The sequence below is a fragment of the Andrographis paniculata genome, unplaced genomic scaffold, assembly GCF_009805555.1.
Source record: "Andrographis paniculata isolate CXL003 unplaced genomic scaffold, ASM980555v1 Contig18END, whole genome shotgun sequence".
Classification (NCBI taxonomy): domain Eukaryota; kingdom Viridiplantae; phylum Streptophyta; class Magnoliopsida; order Lamiales; family Acanthaceae; genus Andrographis; species Andrographis paniculata.
This window is the reverse complement of record NW_026137468.1, coordinates 58,248-75,503: the sequence shown is the minus strand read 5'-3', so window position 1 is coordinate 75,503 and position 17,256 is coordinate 58,248. Positions and strand designations below refer to the sequence as shown.

General features: G+C 34.3%; 3 protein-coding genes across 8 annotated transcripts; all 3 read right to left on the bottom strand.

Moving 5' to 3' along the window:
• Window positions 1–252: 252 nt before the first annotated feature.
• Window positions 253–3,205, bottom strand: LOC127240923 (WAT1-related protein At3g18200). The gene is made up of 8 exons (XM_051259782.1): window positions 2,701–3,205; window positions 2,442–2,504; window positions 2,205–2,321; window positions 1,810–2,074; window positions 1,484–1,642; window positions 1,207–1,358; window positions 662–835; window positions 253–506 (listed from the first exon to the last, which is right to left on the bottom strand). The coding sequence occupies exons 1-8, from the start codon at window positions 2,886–2,888 to the stop codon at window positions 362–364; spliced, it is 1,263 nt and encodes a 420-aa protein (XP_051115739.1). The 5' UTR covers window positions 2,889–3,205; the 3' UTR covers window positions 253–361.
• Window positions 3,206–3,646: 441 nt separating this feature from the next.
• LOC127240194 (probable protein phosphatase 2C 8) lies at window positions 3,647–8,297 on the bottom strand. 6 transcript variants are annotated; one of them, XM_051258727.1, is made up of 10 exons: window positions 7,912–8,295; window positions 7,515–7,623; window positions 7,355–7,391; window positions 7,161–7,205; window positions 6,188–6,240; window positions 5,491–5,631; window positions 5,100–5,183; window positions 4,685–4,774; window positions 4,518–4,565; window positions 3,647–4,381 (listed from the first exon to the last, which is right to left on the bottom strand). In XM_051258727.1, exons 1-10 carry the CDS (start codon window positions 8,190–8,192, stop codon window positions 4,271–4,273), a joined length of 999 nt encoding a protein of 332 aa, XP_051114684.1. In that variant the 5' UTR covers window positions 8,193–8,295; the 3' UTR covers window positions 3,647–4,270. The 6 variants fall into 6 exon arrangements, with proteins under 6 accessions (XP_051114684.1, XP_051114719.1, XP_051114710.1 ...); XM_051258762.1 differs by lacking the exon at window positions 5,491–5,631 and having other exon boundaries at window positions 7,912–8,297; XM_051258753.1 differs by lacking the exon at window positions 4,685–4,774.
• Window positions 8,298–8,821: 524 nt separating this feature from the next.
• Window positions 8,822–15,474, bottom strand: LOC127241196 (outer envelope pore protein 37, chloroplastic). The gene is made up of 6 exons (XM_051260129.1): window positions 15,011–15,474; window positions 11,191–11,280; window positions 10,808–10,987; window positions 10,286–10,380; window positions 10,013–10,133; window positions 8,822–9,357 (listed from the first exon to the last, which is right to left on the bottom strand). Exons 1-6 carry the CDS (start codon window positions 15,362–15,364, stop codon window positions 9,226–9,228), a joined length of 972 nt encoding a protein of 323 aa, XP_051116086.1. The 5' UTR covers window positions 15,365–15,474; the 3' UTR covers window positions 8,822–9,225.
• Between the last annotated feature and the right edge of the window lie 1,782 nt (window positions 15,475–17,256).

Genomic DNA, 17,256 nt, shown 5'->3' with positions numbered 1-17,256 from the left:
AAATATTACTGTAATACAATTCTCATGTATTTTTTAAAATATTATGATAATTTTATTATTATTTTCTTTTTAAAAGATATTTTTTAATTCATAATATGATTTTTGTCTTTACAAATTTTATAGAAAGTAAAATAAGCTTTTAACACTAGGTCACATATTGAACAATATGAGAATAGGTAGGTTTAGCTTTCGCTACATGCACAATTACGTTTTACTTGCTCGAATTTGAGTGTTGCTTTCAAGTAACCCGAATTCAAATATTGTATAATAAAAACGATCTTATGCGATACAAAATATATTCAAGATGATTAGTACCTTTTGAAAATTTCCATTTTTCTCCCTATTTTCTCAATTCTATTCTTTAGCCCCCAACATGTAGTACGTTTATTATTGATTTAGGTGCTAGGATTTGCTCAGCTGCACCACAAATAACTATGATTTTACCCTCGTCCGCGCTGCCACGAAACCCATTCCCATTCCCAATCTCAATCCTAGATGCCAGCGAGCTGAATAAAAAGAAAAAGATGAACAGAAATTCAAAGTAGAGATTCAGTGATGTGATGTGATGTGTAGATACATATATATGTTAAGATGTTGGTTGCTGTGCTGAGGTGAGGTGAGGTGAGCTTCTCTGGAGATAGATAGATAGATTAGTTATTACGGAATATCATTTCCATGGTGCTCATCATCATCATCTTGATCTCGGTGTAGTAAATGTTTTGTCAACGACTCTTCTTTGGCAGTGGAATCTTGGCTTAGGTTTCTTCTTGTCTCGGCTGTTTTACCCCATAGGATTAGATAGAGGCCAATCATAATTAGAACAGCACCAATGACACTGCAAAAGAAGGAGAGCAGCTATTCAGAACATATATGTGTGACGTGCCACTTAGAAAAATTCCATTTATCTAGTTTTAATTTTAAATATGCATTTGCTACAAAATTTTATTTTAATTATAACTTTATTTTTCACTATTATTCTTCAAATATTTAATTTTTTTAATTATTTTAAACATATAATTTAAAATAATTTTTTTAAAAATTTAAAAAAATTAAAAATAAATTAAAAAATTAAATAAAATAAAGAGCAACGCATTTTTTTTTAGCATTGGAGACAACCAATGTATTATGTACTCTATCAGATGCAGTTGTGGATGTCATGTTTTAATGTCATATGTAGGCATGCATACACGAATAGGTGGTACCCACCCTCCAGAGTATAACTGATCGCCCAGGATGACGAACGCCATTCCAGCAACTAATACTGTTTGGAGGGGCTGGAAGCTCGCCACAAACACTGGACCTCCTTTCTGGATGCACCAGGTCTGCAGAGAGATCACTATACCTGAAGATATTACTCCCTGCACCCAGTTTCAAGTCAAGTCAAGTTAAGCTACCTGCAGGCCCCGCATGAGAATCATTCTAAAAACAAAACAAAACAAAACAAAACAAAAAACGGGACCAAGTTGGGTTGATTTTTTTTTACAGCATATAAGATTGTAAAGATCTCTTCTCCGGACTGAATTTGCCAATGCGTTGGGTCCCTTTCCACAAAAGCTGCTATGAATAAGAACTGAATTAATCCAAAGAAAAATGTGAATGACGTGAGGGAGAGTTTGGCCGGGTACTTCTTCACGACGGGGGCCTGCATCGCACGAGTAATAAATAAATAGAGATGGATGATCGATCAGCGGAGTTACAGTTACATTACAGAATACAGATGGAGGGAGGGAGTTCAATTCTGTTCTGACTGACTGCAGTAATTGATTGATTGAGTAATTAAATCACTAAACAAGCGGGGTAATTAATTACCTGAAGGACCATCCAGCTGGCCCAGGATAAGCAGTGCCCAACTAGAAATATGCATCCCCATGTCCAGCTCTGCACGTAATTTGTTGAGGTGAGCGGAGGAAGCGAATCAGTAGTCGTCGTCGCTCCATGTGGTTTTGACTCCTGCTGCTGGTTCAAAATAGCAGGGCCCTTGTACAAGGTGATAATTGTTGCACCTCCCAAACTTGCTAAAGTCCCTACAACCTTTGCTACTCCATCTATCCTTGTGATCTGAACTTGCTCCAGCCTAGGGGGGAATTAATTGAATGGGAGAAAGAACGACAATTAAGGAAGGATATGACCAGAGCAGTCGGGGGGACGTACGTACAAGTGCAAGGAAGGAGGTAGTTATTCTGATAGATAGATATAATAGATACCTCAGAGCAGATGCCATGATGAAAGTGATCGCAGGAACTGAGTTCTGCATTGCAGATGCAAAGGTCGGAGATGCATAATATAGGCCGAGGATGTAGAAGCCCTGGTTTGCTGTGATCCTGGGAAGACAGAGACAACAGATAGCCAGCTGCAGTCTAACGAGGGGGAATCGAAATGGACAATTGAATTTGAGGCTGCTCTGCTTAGACTAGTCGTCTACTACTACTACTTCTACTTACCCCACGAGTGCTAAAAGAAAGAACTGAGCCAATAAAGAGAACGTGAGTGGTGGTCTCTCCTTCCTGTGAGTAAGCAAGTGATCAGACCACGAGAAGGACTCATCGTGATGAGTTAGTCAGTTCAGATCTAACACATAACATGGAAAATAATAAATGCACGACAATGTTCAAAGATGGATAGGTATCTTGTCACTTTATTATTTATTTATGCAAGAAGAGGAGGAGGGGAGGAGAAGATGGATCTAACTGAATCTCTCACTTTTCGATGAAGTAGGCAAAGGGACCCAACAGTAGCAATGCGATGACGTTTCTGTAAACAGGATAGACCACTTTGCTAACGCCAATGTTCAGGGCGACTCTGGAGACGATGTGAAAACCTGCGAAGCAGAACTGCAGTAGGATCAAGGAAATCAGAAGCTTCACTTTCTCAGAAATGACGCGGGCCATGTGATGTGAATGAGTCTTTCTTCAGATTGAATGCAGGGCGGTACTTCAGATAATCGCCGAGCAATGCATATACATATGTGTATATATTTATATGCATGTCTCGTGTGTGTGTGTGTGTGACTATATATATTTACTGGCTGCGAGTAGAGCAATTGATTTAATTATAACGGTGCGTATCAAGCACAATCATTCAGTCCCACCACTCTCTCTCATTATGCTACATCTCATATCGTTGTCATGTATGTATGTTGACTTGTAGTTGAACATTGTTGGGGCGGGGAGACAAAGCATCAGTTGTGCATGTTGGGGCAGGTAGTGCAAACATGCATGCAGATGCAGCAGCAACCTTCTCCGATCCACTCTCAATTCATTGCTGTCCGTCTCTTATTTTAACCATTTTCTTTAGGGTCTGCAATGATCATTTTCAATAACCAATTGGTCGATCAATCATTTGCTAGCAATTCAACGCCTTGTCAGATTTGTTGGTATTTTATTTTCATGTTGTTGTTTAATGCTGCTGCTGCTAAGTCATAGCAGAGAAGCTGGTGCGTCAATCTTTCGGCCATTTCCAAGTCCTACTCAACTTCACTATTCCATTATAGCAAGTAGTAGTGATCCTACTATGTTGATTAATATTAATGGACCGCAGTTAAGATGTGGAGTGTCGGAGATATACTACTTCATTTATAAACATGTCTTAAAATTGATATTGATATTGATTTACTAGTCAGCACACGGTAACTAAAAACATTGAGTAATGATCGTCAATCATACAGAGGTTAGGACATCACTGCTTTTTGCACATAAGAACCAAATTGTATGTGTAACAGACAACTGAAGAAGAAGAAGAAGAAGAAGATCACTGCAATGATTGGAGAGCATGTGGCCATAATGACTTGGGCATCTTTTCATTTTAGAAGATCCGACAATGCATGTAGTTAGAGACACACAACACACACACAATAAAGCCAGCCAGCCAAGCTGACTAGCTGCTGCTGCTGCTGAATACTACTAGGAACCTCTCTAGCGTCGAGCAATGAGCCATCGAGTGCGCACATGAGAGAATCCAATGCACCGGCCCACAAAATTCAGGTGTCTGTCATGTTATCAATCAAATCAAATTAAGATCGGATCAGTTTTTCATGGAGGTTTAAATTGTTTTATCCCCCTCCCAGCTGCTTGGGAAACCTGTACTACCCGCTCTTTTATGTCGAATTCCAACCTCATCACATCAAAATAACATCTCAATCTTTGGTTCCACATAATCTCTTCTGGAGCTACAATGGAGTCCTAAATAAACCCTCAGACCTCGCATGTAAGCCTAGCACCGTGCCACCCCCAGACCATAAATCCACTCATCAGTAGAATCTGGACCCTTTCTGTTACTGTTGCCTGAAAACAATGACAATTGCAGTGCAATTATCCTTGCATTGCCTTTCCCGTATAGCTTCGCGCACAAGGCGTCGACTGATTGTCGTGACTGGCTGGCCCTCCTGCCATAGACATCAAAATATCATGAGAGCAACTGGGCCACCACATACACTTCTACTTTCTCCCCTCTAGGCTTCAGGTATCCGAATGCTGAGCAGAAAAACAGAGAAATCATAAAGCATGAAAACTTTTACAAACCTGTAGTAGTCTGTGAACAAAAGCAACAGCATCACTTGGTCCAAACACCTAAACATTAGAGTTGTCTTTTGTTAATATAGGCAAAGATTGAAAAACTAAAGGCAAGGATGTAGAGATCCCTTTCAAGTCATAACAAGTTGAGAAATAGTTTTCAGAGAGAGATTTACGCCCCACAAGCCATCACAACCAAGGATTATGAAATGATCTCTGCCAGTCAAATCAAAGGAACTGACATCAGGAATTGCAACCACGCCCACCTGAAGAATCATAGAAAAGAATAGCATGTGATGTACAAAGGAGTGTGTGTGTGTGTGTGTTATTCTCCAGCACACCTGCCAGATTTAGAGCACACATACCCCCACCAATAGACAAGAAGGTATACATATATATATATATATATAAGAATATATAGAGACCCTAGCATCAGAATGTGAAATATATAAGGTCGCTTGAGTATCCTCTCCATTTCTTAATAAGGAAAAAAAAGATTGGAAAAATTAAATTATGCTAGTGAACATGCATATGAAGATGCTATAACATAATTGAAAGGACACATGGCATTCACAATAAGAAATATATAACCTTCTTGAATTGTCGGTCTCCGAATGCTCTGGAAACTTCAAGTCGTCCCTGCAACCGCCCATTTGTACTTACAGAACCACCAGCCTGAAAATAAGATAAGTGTCAACTGCACTTACTTAACTCCACATTCAAACTGAACATACATAGAAATTACAACCAATCAAATAAAAATACCCATCTTTTGACAAGCCATGCGAGTTGCACCAACTAAAGTTTCTTTTGCTTCTCTAATATTCATAATGTTTTCAGTTTGCAACATGGGCAGTTGAAAAAATAAAAGCAGGTGTGAAAAGATACTAGTATAACTTTCTTCATCAACTCCTAACATCACTCGATGGATGAGGACTAAGGCATCACTGAGCATTTGTTTTTGATGTTTGAATAAATTCACCTTCTGAATTCGTGCACGTTCTTGTGGATAAATGGCTTTGTGTTCTCTTGTTAAAACAATGGCCTTAAGTGGATTGGACCCATCTGCTGCAGATGATCTTGCTACAACAGCTTTTGCATCACCAATATTAGCTACAAACACCTGAGTAGCAGGTAAAAGTGGAGCAATTGTAAATTCTCACTGGATATGCTTTTCTATGTCTAATTGTCTACAGATCTTGCTGTGGTCCTAAATACCTGAAGATAACTTTACAACAATGCATTTCAATAATATAATAGAGACCCGGAATAATTACTAGCAATCCATGAGTAGTGTCACTCACTGTCTTCATCAGACCTTTCATGATACTGCTAAATATAGGTCCCAAGAAACTGCCTTTGTTTCAATTTTCATTTGAATAGTGATGCCGAAAATTTTATGCACGCAATAAAATTCAATAATAAACAAATGATCAACTTCAAGTGTATTTATGCATGAAGAACTAACTATGGAATCTTATCGAAATGGCTCTAACTATATTGCTTTGCTGCCTTTAAATGCATATGCAATTCAAAGCATTCATACTTATTATTTTTGCAACCAAGAACAACCCAATGCCACTACCATCTTTCCCAGCATAAGTCATTAATCAACACAATTATTCGTACCCACAAACCATAGGGGAGCATATTGAATATTTGAATTACATTAAACTTACCGTTTGATCCAATATCCACACACATACAGCTGTAGCACCATCCTGCCATCCTCCTACCAAGAAACCAAAGTTAAAAAGGACACTACTATATATACATAATATCTAGACATGCAATATAATACTTCGAAGAAACTGTGGAGATGAAACAAATATCAGCATGTTCATATGTTCAAATGATAAATTAAAGAACAATGCAGAATTAGGATTGCACCAAACACTTTATAAAATACAGATGCAAATGAAGGGTAAAGGAGAGACTAGGCCAAAAGTTGTGTTCTTGTAGCCTATATAGGATACATGAAAAACAATGGACATTCAATCTGGTGCAAAATGATTCAACAATTCAGCTTGTAATTTAGCACTTTGAGGTTATTAACCATGGACCAATCAGATAAACAGGTCATTTCTCAAATGTTTTCTTTTGAAAGTAAAGTAATTTGATACATGAAAATAGTTCAGAAAGCAACAGGAGACTACCACAGTCAAGTAAGCCCTTTTGGGTTTCGCAAGAGTTTCCGAATTCCAATGCATTAATTGTTAAACCAAAAATGAATACAACCACACAAATATATATATATATATATATATAGAGAGAGAGAGAGAGAGCTGAACCATTGAGGGTGAGAAAATGTTGTATACAGTGAGATGTTTAGAAAGATAGGGTGTGTTTACTTGTGAGATTTTGGTTTTTGGTTTTGGTTTTGAATAGTAAAATTTTGAATTGAAATAGTTGTTTGACGTGATATAAATACGTATTGATGTGATGTTTTGAATGTAAAATTTAATTTTAGTATAATATAATAAATAAAAGATAGATGTTTGATTTGATGTTTTTGGGGGAAAAAAGAAGTTGGAATAGTATAACGGAAAAACAAATCTCACAAGTAAAAAACACCCATAATAAAATTTTGGATTTGAGTAGCAAATATTTTCATCATATTATCTCTATATCTTAGAGCACACTATGAACAACCTGCAGCACTTTCCAGAAGAAGAGCCTCATCTGTTTTCCGAAATCCTATTCAAGAAAAATAAAAAATAAAATAAAAAATAAAGAAAAGAAAAGAAAAAATAAAGAGCCAAATGATAACTAAATCATGAAGAGGAAATGATAACTATGATAGGCTTTTAAAATATTTTACGGACAAAGTGAGACCACAGGCATACCATTAAGTATGGCCTTCTTTGCAGACTTGACATCCAACTGAAAGTTTCATCAGGATGCAAAGTTTCAATTGGTAAGAATGAGATAGAACATTTTCGCAGTTTTAAAGCAATCACATTAAAAAAAAAAAAAAAAATCCACTAAATGTCTAGACAAACAGACCAACTCACGTGGTAACCCAGCTGAAAGCACATTTTCATTTAAGTGCTTCTGTGCATAATCCGCAGCCAACCGACCTCCATGCCCATCGTAAATAGCAAAATGTGCACATCTATAAAGAATAAGGCAATAAGAAATGGGGCATTCCTATGGAATTAAATTCAACGAAACCCATACCTTAGAGATAAACAAACTGTTTCAAAATATAAGATAATAATTAATCTTGAGATTAAGCAATGATAAAACATGATGAAAATTGGATAAACTCTTGTGGTTTATATATAATGGCCAAAACAGGAGCAGAGCCTCCATGACTGGTATTTTAATTTTTACATTTAGCTTAAAAGGATAAAAGTACAACGCAGCAAAAGAGAACTAGATTAGGTAATGATAAAGGGACCTCAAAATTCCAGGGAAATTAAAGGCAGCGTCATGAAGCACGACCCAAGCATCCTCCATAGTATGCCTCGACCCTTTATCTTCGGCGGCATCGGCCTCTATCTCAAAGAAGCCCTCGCGAGCAGAGCTGTTTGCATTCGAAGCTTTGGCGGTATTGACCTGGTTCTCCGATTCCTCCCCAGTCTTGATTCTTTTCTTAAATAAGGAATCGGAATCATAGAATTCACTCGGGCGTTTGATGTCTGAAGAATCTGCGACGGAATTGGAAGCCGGTGTAGTCATTTTGGTAGAAGGGATGACAGAGAAACAGGAGCAGGCCGCTAGCGAGAAAGGAGGAAGAAAATTAGAAGCCAGGCGGAAAAAGGTGAAACCGCAGTATATCGTCTGCCGAAAAAACAAAGGGTGGGGCACACACATTTCGCCCTAGTTATAAATATTAAAAAATAATAATAATAATAATAAATATATTTTATTCAAAATGTTTATTTTTTATTATTTATTCTTTATATTTTTTAATAATATATATACATATATATTTATAAAAATATAATATTATTTTAATTTTAAACTTAAATCAAATTCTTTTACCAACTAATCAAAAGAAATACACAAAATTAATTTTAATAACTTACTTAAAAGTTAAAATAATAATAGTTAAATACTAATTTATTTTTTAATAATAAGATAAAGTGATTAAAAAAATTAAGTGAATTTATAGCTTTTTGGATTAAAGTATTTAATAGTCATAATTAATATTTTTATTAAAAAAAAAACTACATTAAATTGTATAAATCAACATTGCCTCATGCACGAAGCACCATCAAGTTGGCGTCAAAATTTTGGCCTCTATACACCCATCAATGTATATTGTTTTTCAGAGGCCAACTAAAAAGCCTCTTAAAATGAAAAAATAAAAAAACAAGGGCCTCCACAATCGGGCCGTTGGATTGCTCTAACACCAAACTTCAGAGAGAGGGAAACATAGATAGTAAGTAACTGATGCCCTTGAGTTAAGAAGGGCTGTGTGTGCGTGAGAGAGAGAGTAACTGACCCTAAACCTAGATAAACAGTACAAACCTTCCCATGGGCGAATGAGGTAGTAAACCTGCCAATATGATGATGGATGTTGGGCTAATTTGTTTTGCTTGGCTACAGTTGCTACGTACATTTCGTAGATCCTTCCCAACAGACAGGCAGTCGTTCAAGCACAATAATATTTTACTATAGGAGAAGAAATGTGTATCTTGAAGAAAGAGCCTTATCAGGAAGACGCAAGCTTCATCACCACAACAACAGCCGACAATCAAATGGGCCCTTATATATCCCACCTCTTCTTCACGCGGAACATCAAAGCTGACGATTTGATGTTATCTTGGGGAACTTGGAGCATCAACTGCACCTTCATCTTCATGGGAGCTGTTTTCGCCTTGCCTTCTTCATCTCCAACCTGAATCATATGTTGTTGCACATTAGTTTCCAATGTCTGACTGAATTCATTATTTCAGGCGAAACTCTGCTCAATATCATGCAACAAGATTCATCACAGAAATATAATCAAGAGGCATCAGCCTTACACAATTGTCAACAGAAGTCAGGAGTGTAAAAGTACGTGATAAAAACAACTTTTGGATTATGATATATTAATTACCTTCTCACCTAAAAGCATGAGCTTTAATGGATTCACATTATTTATTTATTTATATAGTTGTCAACCAACCTGACATAAAACTTCACTTCTACAAGCACATATAGATCACTCATCCCACCAAACCTACCATACCAAATGGGGGAGTCAGCTTAGCAAACTTACTGATCCTTTTTTATCTTTTCTTTATTAATTGCATCCTTCCTTCCTTATAACATTTTTTTCGTAAGCAATTTCATAGGCCAAGTCAGAAAGCAATTATCAAAGAATAACAGGGATTCAGAGAAGTTCAACAGTTTGAGACCAAAAGATCGTAGCTTTCTCCTGCACATCAAGCCTTTTGAACTATTAGCAGAACAAGCCCAGCACAGCAAATTATCGTGGTGAGATCACTATTATTGTCTTGTAATCAAATTGTCTTGTAATCAAATGGAAGAGGAAACATAATAAGACTAACCCAGATGGATGCCCAACCCAGTCGAACTTCAGAATCATAACCAGCTTTGAACTTATAATCCTTCCCAACAGTATGTTTGTAGACAGCATTCCAATTGTCCGTGTCAAAGTAGTATGAATAGCTGAGAACAGAAACTAAGCAAGTCAGATTCTACACAGAGATATTTAAATATATACTGGACTATACAAACTAATTTCAGAGTGATAAAGCCTAGGCTTAATATCTAGCCAATTCATATTTATTTTGCTTGGCAAGAGGAAAGGAGTGGAGCACCTCAATTTGTCTGAAGAGCTGAATCTTCGCTTAAATACGCACGATAATGCATTTGAAGGCAGAGAAAGACTTGGAATGAATGTCATTTGCTCATCCTGCAAGTAAAATTTTATGAATAATGCAGCACCGCACGTTTGGGTGAAATAGTTGTTTTTGTGATGTTTTCTACGGAAATTTGGTACTTATTTCATCATTCAAATTTATGTTTACTTTTTTGTTTGGACTGTCCTAAAAAATGTTATTACTTTTTTTTAGTAAAAAATGAAAATTATTTTTTGTCATTTTTAATTATAAAAAAACAAAAAGGTAACAAAAGTAACACATTAAAACCTGTGCCCAAAAATTTGAATACAGATTTTAAAAGGGGGTAGTACGTTTTTAAAGAGAATCGTCATGACGTAATATAGTTAAAAGAAAGGCTACAATCTTTAGTAGTTTCTAAAACATTGTAACGAACTTTCAGCTAAAGGCATTACCAAAAACAAAAATACCATTCACTCAAAGATGCCAAACAGAAACTACCTTGTATGCATATCTTAAATTCATAGTATCCTCATTGTATTGGGCAGTGCACACTCCATTCAGAATGTGACCTTTAAGGATTCCACTCACTCCTAAAGTTTTCTTCTGTTCCTCAGCTTCATCATCATCTTTCTCCTCCAATGAAATTTCACCTATAGGAACTTTAAAAGTTGCTCTTGGCTGCAGAGAAAAAATTAAATATTCCATATAACCATTTAAGGTTTTCTGCATTAGATTTCAAATTAAAACAGTTTACGGTTTTATGGTGAAAGCTGAATTGCGTCTAACTTCATATTACTACAAATCACAGTTTGAAGTTACCTTCAGTTAGCCACATTTCATAAAATGAAAATTTAAGAAATTCCAAGCCAAGCAACACTCACCAAACCAACTGATGGAACAGCAGACGACAGTTCAACTGTGTATGCAGGGCCAGCAAGATCTGCCACCATGGAAACCTCTCCTTGTTGAGCCTAAAAGTTAGTTGAGGTAGATTAAGCGGTTGACTATTAAGTATGGAACACCCATGTATGTAAAGCAGCAGTTAAACAGTTCTTTGCCCTCACTAACTTGGACTTTGATTCGTAGCACAACTAGTGACTTAATGATTTGATGGTGAAAAATAGCTCAACTTAATAATTCATTAGGGCTGAGTGCGTTGGTAGTATAAAACACTCCATTAAATGATAAAGACCTGACGTAACAGCTAGATTAAAAACACATTATGGAAAAACATGCAAACCAATCTATTTGAACAACTTAGTATAACTCATATAAAAAATGTTCATGGCCGTGTCTCACAATGTGAAAATATTGACAATGAACTAATTACCATTGAACAATACACCGATGAGCAAGTGATAGATCAATGGGGGTAAATTTATTAGTCCTGTAGAATGATATCTTTCTTGCAATCTTGCCCCCATACATAAAATAGAGAAATTCCTTTTTACTAACTTCAAAGTAAAAGGCAATGGAATCCATTCCCTATGCTATAGTAGTTGGGCACTTAACATACGCTCAAACATGTACAGGGCCACATCACATTTGGGAATCAATCAACAAAAGGATTTTTGTTGAAGATGAGTCCTATTAAGAAGTTTCTATCAACAAGATAAAAGTGAGAGTCTTCACATAGACTTATTAATTGAAAGAGCATTTTCATGGGGAAATGGAAAATTGTAACACCCCGGCCGGCTCAAACCGGAGCGTCACCGCCACGCCACACCGGAAGGCTCGTTCATCAATCAACAAGCCCTACGTTGTGGCGCTAAGGCTAAAACAATAAATACGAACAACTAGATAAGGATTTAAAATTTACAGCGCACCGGCTTATCATTTAAATAAATAAAGTTCGAGTCAAAAGCATAAGTTGTAAATAGTTCTTAAACATTAATAATGGATTTCAAAAATATTTTAGAAGACAAAGTAATTATAGTTCTCCACGATGGATCATATGACGTGGATGTATCATTTAGGTATAACAGAAACATGATCACCTACAAAAAGGTTACAAGAAGAGGGTCAACACAACGGTCGCAATTAATCAGAGATAAATTAATACGGTATAATGCCACAAAATCATTTGAAGAACATAATTTGAATAAGATAACAAATAAGGATAACTCACACACACGACTTTTTTAGCGCCTCCCTTATATCTCCTTTTCATTCTCAAATAACAGTGATAAGCACATCACGAAGAAAACTCCACTAGGCCTTAATCAGGACCGGCTCGACCCGATTTTCCAACCTTATTACTTCGTATGACACGTCACATAGTTTCACATAACAAGCATAGGGTCACAACCCTCAAAGGAAACTCCCACAATGTGTACATAAGGGTTCGAAACCCAAAGTACACGTAAATCAATTTATTATTAGTTTGCGAGGGGCGCCAAGCGGCCCACAACCCTCTAGTCTCCAATATAACATACCAAGAGGGGGTTGTACGCAATCCATCCTTCCATCACGGATGACGGTCTAAAAACCTTTTTATCATGAATGACGGACACCTCGGAATCACCCAAAAGGGAACCCGTCATCTCGATCCCTCGACCTAGCCCATTCGGGATCTAGTTCAAGGTTAGCTAGTTATCCTAAAATACCGGTATACCCTCACGTGTTTGCAAGGCACATAGGTGGAAGGCTATACCTTATCATCCAAACAATCGACGAGTTGATCGGATTCGATGGGTAGTTTCAATTACCAATTTGACCAAATACTCAACATGCTTTCATTGACCAAATACTCAACATGCTCTTAGGCAAATTTAAAAAAGAGTATTCTAAACTCAAAATATTCTAATTGGCAACATTTAATCAATCAAAAGTAGGATATTAGACCCAACAAGTTCGTTATAATCTCACTTTATTTCGCCAAATAAACACTCGAAAAATATGTCAACCACAATAGGCATGGTCTAATTTCAAAAATCATAATATTTAAATATAATCGTAAATCTCTTTCCAAAAACTATAATTACGTTAGGGCAAAGCTAGGGTTTCAAACACATCCCATAAATTCTACGATTTTTAATTTAAAATCCAATAATAACCTTCACATAAGCTTTAGGTGACATTATAATCAACCTTTTAGAAGAAATTGGCAAAACCTAATCCTTTTAGGGCAAACCCATTTGACAATAATTTTGAAAAATAATATCAATAGAAGAAGCATAGGGATTAGAACGTATCATAATTAATCCCATTTACCTTAAGAGAATAGACCAAAAGAATTATCATAATTAATTATTTTCTTTTTTTCTTTTATTTTATTTTATGCTTTATTACAGAGGCACTCTAACCTGGATATGCTATATCTTAACCAACTATGGATACGTTATATCTTATCAAATCCACACTCGGATATGATATATCTTAACAAATTATGATAAAGATACCTAAATTAAGAGATACTGATAAACTAAATCTAATTTATTATTTATTTTACCCTAAATTCAATGTTACTCTTAATTTAAAGTCAATTCCTTAATTTCTTATACCAAAATCCCAAAATAAATTAGCCCCAAAATAATATTGTCCGACTCCGGCGAACTTCCGGCGAGTATTTTTACGAGGTATTACAAAAATAGTCCATCTTTTCAACTTCCACTCTAAAGGTAGAATTTGTGGCATGCTTGAAACCATAGTTCATTGGTTGCGGTTGCGTGACATCATGTTAGGTTTAGCCATTTTCTTCTGTATAAATGACAAATATACAAAGCATGCTCATAGATTCAAATGTCAAAACTCAAAGCATCTATCAATCATTTTGGTACTAATGCCCTAAACTGTAATTGACCATGCTGAAAGAATTATGAATGAATCCTTGTTAGCATAATACTGTAACCTATATATATATATATATATATGTGTGTGTGTGTACAATCTATGAGTTCTAATAGGATGGATAACATGGAGACATGGTTTGCTTATTTGCTTCTTACTACTCTAATGCTGTATTCAGTGTTTTGGGTAAACAAAACAGCAAATTCCAGTGATAATAACAGTTTATCATTAAATTAAGATTGAAGATTTTTTAATCATGTCAGATCCTGTGACATCCAAGATCCAATTAGCTTCAATTCATATGGAGGATTGCATAAGCCATTTTTTACAAGCTGTTAATCGTGCTACTTATCAGACTGAAGTAACATGAAAAAGGGACCCCCACAATAATTGTTAGACCACAGAAGATTTATAGCCTTGGGGCTGTGAAATTGAATCCCTTTCTCTTTCCATTATATATGTAATTAAAAAATAATAATTCTAGTTTTCCGATCAAAATAATAATAATAATAATAATTCTAGGGACAGAACATCGAAGGAAAGAGGAAAATTTCCGAGCTTTCAACAGTCAATTGGCGGTGAGAATTAACAATTTATTTAAAGCTGGCCACGGATTCAGGTAATTTTATGTTTGTTCTTGATGACAGCCACAATGAATCTTAGGCTCAACATACGAATTTTACACTATATATGATACCATTAAAAACTATTATTATCTGTTTAGCTACTTAAGAAGGTTTTTTAGACCCATACAAAGTGCAAATATCGAGTCCATGGAAAGAAAATCCAGAAATGAGATAGTCACAAGAAAATGTTAGCAGTTTCATCGGCATTAGTAAAAGTCTATATCAGAGCATATGGATAGAAAGGGTCAGCACCGAATATGATATTGAACCACCGGTTAAAGAATACCTTGACTTGATGGGCAGCTCTGACTTGAAATCCAGACGCGACTTCAAAGGACGTCTTGAGCAGAGCATCGCTCTCTTCGACATCGTAGTGCATCGAAAAGAACTTGGAAACAAAAGATACTTGGGGCACGGACACTTGCCCTTTGCTGTCGTTGTGAAACGTCAACTTCAATTTAGGTAACTTATCCAATAATTTGCACGACACCTTGTGAAGGAAAACGGACGTCACGCTGTCGAACTCTGAAGTCACTCGAAGCTTTGGCCGACGAATTTGGAGGAATCCGCCAAATCCATCGGCTCTTGTGGTAGGGGAAGGAGCGGCGATGGATTGAGAGATGGATTTCGCATCCGCCATTTTTGCTTTAAAGCAAGAATATCCTCCTTTGGTAGTTCTGTTTTCCAATTACGAGGAGAGTAAAATGTGGGGTTTCGCTCGGAAATGGGGATTGGGATCGATCCTTGCTACAGCAGTCTGCATTTGAAAAATAGAGATTTTTATGTTTCTTTAGTCAATTTTTTCAAAATTTTATCATTTGCTCTTTTTTTATTAAAAAAAAAAAAAAAAAACACACCCTATTGGGTGCTGATAAAATTATCACAACTTTACTTAGAGTTTGTTTTTTTAATCCCAATCTGAAAAGTTTTTATTATTTGGATTCTATTTTTTTCTAAAAAAAAATATATATATTTCATTCACAAAATATTTTATTATATACTTTCCGTCCCTATACAATAATCTCTCATTTTCATAAATAACTATATCACTGTAAAATTATCGTTATTTTTTCATATTATTACATAATTGCCACTACTTTTTAAGCTAATACACTCACAAGGATAAAAAAGTCTTTTACTCGTACTTTTTACTCACTACCAATATAATATCAATATTTTTTTAAATCTCGTGTCAAACACAAATCGGACTATTATTCTGGGACGGAGGAAGTATTATTTTAATATTAAATTCAAAAATTGAAGTTATATTTTTTTTTTTCTTTTCTACTCGAAGGGTCTCATTTAGTTATTATATTTAACAATAAAAATATTTTTATATTTGTATAATTTTTTACATAAATTTTATTATAATAGTATTATAATTTTGTCATTTTTTCTGATTTGTACTACGTGATATAATAATTAATATTTAAAAATCAATACAAAAAAGTAAACGAAACCATAGAGCCGGACGGAGGTAGTAGTATATTTGACAATTAATTGATAACTAATACAATTAATTGTTAGTTAATTCTATTAATTGATTTCATTAACGCAATATATTAACTATTTAGCTAAAATTTTTAGTAAAATAATTGTTTGATATTAGGTGATTATACTTCAAATGATAATTAAGTATATTTTAAATATTTATAAAAAATATTTAATTATATTTTTTTGGATGTTTAGAAATTTTTCAAAATTTTATTATTATTTATTGAAAATTATGAAAAATTTACTAAAATTAAAAAAAAAAATTAAAAGAAAACTAATACTTTGTTCCAAGTGTTTTCTTTAGATTCTTTTTGTTTGTTCCAAATATCGGTAATATTTCTAAAATAAAGAAAATAATTAAATATATTTAATTTATATTTCAAATTTTATCTATCATATAATTTAAATAATATATATATTTTTATTTCATTATATCACTTGATTCCCAAATTATGTTAATTAATATTATTCATTTAAATTCTCGTATCAAAGTTAAATTTAAAAAAATATAAATATTTTTTTCATTAAAAATAGTATAAAATGTAAAAAAATAAATTATTTGTAAATATATATTTTTTATTAGATTAATAAATTATTCTTTTAAATATATATAAGTTTAATAATATTTTTATTTTTATTTTTCCTTTATTTTAACAAATTTTAATATGTACAAATTAAATAATTTACATAAAAAGAAAAAAAAACAATTATTATGTAATAGAGGGGTATCATATCATTCTTTGTAATTTCGATGAATAAATATATTGTTGTTCAATTCTATTTTTTAAATATATATATATACTAATATTTTTGTTTTTTTAACTTTATAAAGTTTTCAACTATCATCATAAAAAAAAAAATAATAAATAAAATAAATAAATAAAAATAATAAAATTGATAGACATTAATTTTTAAAATTATATATATTTCAATTTTTCATATATTTTGCTTACTAAGAATTAAAAAAAAATGAATATTTTTATTTTAAATTATGTGTTATTTAAGTATTTAATTTTAATTTTAGTTAAGTTGGTTAGT

Bases quoted from the DNA above. Each gene is read 5' to 3' on its own strand.
- LOC127240923 (XM_051259782.1), bottom strand. From the start codon at position 2,888: ATGGCCCGCGTCATTTCTGAGAAAGTGAAGCTTCTGATTTCCTTGATC. The intron at 2,322-2,441 runs GTAAGTAGAAGT...CTGTCTTCCCAG, and splicing joins TTTCTTTTAGCACTCGTGGG to GATCACAGCAAACCAGGGCT. The intron at 836-1,206 runs GTGGGTACCACC...CTTCTTTTGCAG, and splicing joins GATCAGTTATACTCTGGAGG to TGTCATTGGTGCTGTTCTAA.
- LOC127240194 (XM_051258727.1), bottom strand. From the start codon at position 8,192: ATGACTACACCGGCTTCCAATTCCGTCGCAGATTCTTCAGACATCAAA. The intron at 6,241-7,160 runs GTTGTTCATAGT...GTTTCTTGGTAG, and splicing joins TCTTCTGGAAAGTGCTGCAG to GAGGATGGCAGGATGGTGCT. The intron at 5,184-5,490 runs GTGAATTTATTC...TCTTATTTTCAG, and splicing joins AACGTGCACGAATTCAGAAG to GCTGGTGGTTCTGTAAGTAC.
- LOC127241196 (XM_051260129.1), bottom strand. From the start codon at position 15,364: ATGGCGGATGCGAAATCCATCTCTCAATCCATCGCCGCTCCTTCCCCT. The intron at 10,134-10,285 runs GTGCTCCACTCC...TTCTGTTCTCAG, and splicing joins AGCTCTTCAGACAAATTGAG to CTATTCATACTACTTTGACA. The intron at 9,358-10,012 runs GTTAGTCTTATT...CATATGATTCAG, and splicing joins TGGGTTGGGCATCCATCTGG to GTTGGAGATGAAGAAGGCAA.